General features: G+C 46.1%; 1 protein-coding gene across 1 annotated transcript in view; it reads right to left on the reverse strand.

Annotated features, from left to right (window-relative positions):
• Window positions 1–255: 255 nt before the first annotated feature.
• The window catches only part of Ca13 (carbonic anhydrase 13), a 24,665-nt gene continuing 21,310 nt past the window's right edge, over window positions 256–3,610 (reverse strand). Inside the window, exon 7 of the mRNA XM_052180811.1 lies at window positions 256–613. Within this exon, the coding sequence (XP_052036771.1) occupies window positions 494–613 (120 nt within the window). The 3' untranslated portion in view covers window positions 256–493. The remainder of the gene's footprint in view (window positions 614–3,610) is intronic.

The raw sequence follows: 3,610 nt of genomic DNA on the forward strand, positions 1-3,610 counted from the left end.
GTGTGTTTTGTCTTGTGTGCTATATTACAGTACATAAAATGACAATCTGAGGAAAATGTATTAAAGGAAATACTCTTGATTAATCAGAAAATATCAACAATGTAAGAACTGCTTGTTTAGGAATAATACCATTTCAAAGGGAACTTAAAGTTTTTATCAAACACTATTTATAATGGGATAGGCTTAGCCAAAGTTAACAAAGTTTAGTACAGTCTGAGGTTTGTAAGGCTGACATTACTGTCAGGAAGACTGAAGCAGGTGTACTTTGTGACTTTAATATACATCCAAGATTTAGTGATTGGACATCCATTAGGGCAAATCTAGGAGTGATGGGCTAAGTTATTCAGACCTCTGTTTTTTTCTGTGGTGCCAAAGGTGCTGGGCAAGTGGAATCCACAAATATAAAATTCTTGAAAAGCCATTAGATGGAATGTCTGAGTTCTGTGGTGTTTGCTGCCTCCATGTCCCGATTGGGTTTGTCCACTGGTAGCTGCTAGTAGAACGATGCTCTCACTCTGCGGCCCTTCAAGGGCTGTGGTGGACGGTGATTGCTTAACAGAAAAGCTGCACTCTCTCCCTCAGCTGTGCACAAGAGGCTTCGGAATCTGGCCAGCTGTGGAAAATTAGAGCAAAATTTATTTACCACAGAAAGTTATACTGATCTTAAATGAACTGTGTGGAAAAGATAGAAGTGTTGTAATCTTCACTCTTCCAGCAACTAAAAGCAATGCAATATAAAAATTCTTATAGGTCACAGATCATAAAGAATTGTTCTGTTAGATTCTCTTTGCCATATAAATAACAATGAATCCAAAATTAAATATATAAACATTCTTCACTTGGGGATCAAAGTTGTAAATGTAGGTTGTACTCTAAACAGTACAAACTGGGATTTGCAGAACAATTTTCTATACGTCCCCTCTCTACAACATACATCTGACACATTTTATTACAAAAATGTGCTCACATATACCTCATGTTCAATATCTCCTTTTTCTACATAATACATACTATAAGCACCTTTGGATATCAATAAATATACCTTTACACACTACTTGTAATCACTGCAAAGCTCTATTCACATAGTCTGTTATAATTCTGATTTCTAAAACTCCAGTAATTTGGGAAAATTCAGTGTTGTTTAATGAGATTTAGCAAAAGTCTACAGTGATAAAGACTGGATAAATTCCCTGAAAAATATACATATACTGCATATGAGAACAAGGTTTGTTGTTTCTTTTAATTTTGCAGTGTTTTGATGAAGACGAATTAGTAAACTGTTAGGTTGAGAGCCTCTATTCTCTATGAATTTTAAGTCTCCTAACCTCAGGCATTTCCTGTACAGTATCAGAGAAGAGGGAGGCCGAGGAGAAAGTGGCTCTCACCATTAATACAGAACATGACAACCACAGCCTGTGGAGGCACAATCTGATCATTGTTTTTGAAAATGAGATTCTGTCATGTCTTTTTAAAGAGCTCAGACATGGGACTGAGGAGACAAATGATCACTTATATAAATAGTCATTTTCCCTAGAGTAGATCATTCTAGTTGAAAACAGATAAGACTTATGAGAAAGAACTCCTGGTGAAATCCAGCAAGAAAGTAACGCTGGTCATGACTCCAGTTCACGTGATGGTGTGAGGAATGCAGTTCAACCTCAAGATCGTGATCTGTGAGTCTCCCAGGACAACATGCCTCCCCGGGGATTCACTGATTGCTCAGAAGATCCCCTCCCCCCCAAAACCACACACACACACACACACACACACACACACACCGATTCCTCAGAAGCTTGCCATAGATCCCTACCTCTGTATCCCTTTATACCCACCTTACTGCATCTTACTGTAGAACTTTCTTCTACCAGCTTGCACATTTGCTAAGAGCCCGAAGCCTCAGCACTCTCCCCATCGCCTGCCCAGTCAGGTAGGACATGCCAAGCCCTGCTGAGGTTAGTCTTGGCTTCGTGACCTACCTGGCTGGCTCAGATATCTCGTCCCTCACACGTAGGCACAGGCTCACTCAGGCAGACAACTTGCCCCCTTTGCAATAAGGCTGACTCAGCACCCACCCCTTCTAGGCAGGTTCATCTCAGTACAGCCTGGAGGCTGAGGGAAGTGTGACCTGCTTAGCTGGTTTCCTGGGCCCAGTGACAAAGACCTTCATTTCTTTGAATAGCAGCCCCAGCAAGACAAAATCCTTTTTTGCAAAGTCCTCTAAGTAATTTGTGTCACACTTGTCTCAGCCATCTTTAAGAACTCTCCACTGGAGCCAAAGTTGAGTAATAATAATATAAGCTCTCTTCTGGAACACAGAGGCCCAGACACTGTGCCTGAGTTCTCTATGCCATGCTATTTAATTTAATCCCCCAAATGACTACAGTGTGCAAGTATGTGGTGGTCAGATGAGGGAGAGAGGGAAGTGGAGCAACTTGAGCATTATGGAGAGAGAGAACGCAAGGGCAGAGAGCTGTAGATTGTTGTGAGAGCCAGCCCTGCCATCCGGGGCCATGGCGAGGTCCCGGCCTGACCTGCTACTGAGGGTTATGTCTGAGTCCACTAGAGTTCTAGCAGGTACATAACTGACCCTGTCCCTCACTGTATGCTGTGCTCTGAAGAGCTGGCCCCATCTCTCACCAAAGGCAACACTCAGGAAATCGGGCCCTCCACCTCACGCAGACAGCACAGTGGAGCTGGCCCTGAGTGCAGGGTGTGGGTAGCGGCCCCAAGGGCACAAGCGTGGGATAGGATACGGCACAGGCAAATGGGTGCTATGCCCCTGCCCTCCACCACCACCTCTGGCAGTTGGCAAAGCTACCCAAGGGTATCAGGAGATCCAGCACTGCCCCTCACCAGCTGCAGCACTGGGGTAAGCAGGAGATGCACAGCAGAGCTGACCCTGGTGGTGGGGTGCAGGTGAGCCAGCCCGGAGTGAGAGCTTGGAGAGCTGGCCCTGCCACTGGTCCCTCATCTGCCATGCGGTGGTGGCATGGGAACGGCGATAATACCCTGCCCCCTTGCCGCTCATCGCCTGCGATAGTCAGAACAGACCTGAGGACTTGAGAGCAGAAAAGCTGGCTTTGCCCACTCTAGCGTTTGGGAGACTGGGCCCGGCACCTTGGCTGGGCAGCACGGTGGAGCTGGCTCTAGAGGCATGGGTGGGTAGGGTGCCCTGGTGCCAAGGCCATGAGAGCAGGAGAGCTGCCTCTTGCCAGTGGCAGCATTGGGTGGCCTAGCCTTAGTGCTGGTGCAAACAAGAGAAGGCCTGCACACTGACCGGCTCTGTTACTGCCCTGGCCAAAATCCAGGGCTCTGGTTAGCCCACCCCAAAAATGTGTATCATCTATGAACATTTGGGATTCATAAAAAGGCCTGTTATTTCAAGCTGCAGGATCTCCATGACACAAGGCAACAGCAGAATAACCAGGAAGAGCCCTGGTGAGGATTCAGTATTAATGGTGTCACTGAAACCAGAGATTTGGAACCAAACTGATGACTCATGGGAGTGTGTGTGTGTGTGGGGGGGGGGGAGGTTGTAAGGTGAAGGGCAACTATGAGGGGACAGAGATGCACAAAAGTGGGTGCATGATGTGAAACTCACAAAGAATCA

The sequence above is a fragment of the Apodemus sylvaticus genome, chromosome 4 (genome assembly GCF_947179515.1).
Source record: "Apodemus sylvaticus chromosome 4, mApoSyl1.1, whole genome shotgun sequence".
Classification (NCBI taxonomy): Eukaryota; Metazoa; Chordata; class Mammalia; order Rodentia; family Muridae; genus Apodemus; species Apodemus sylvaticus.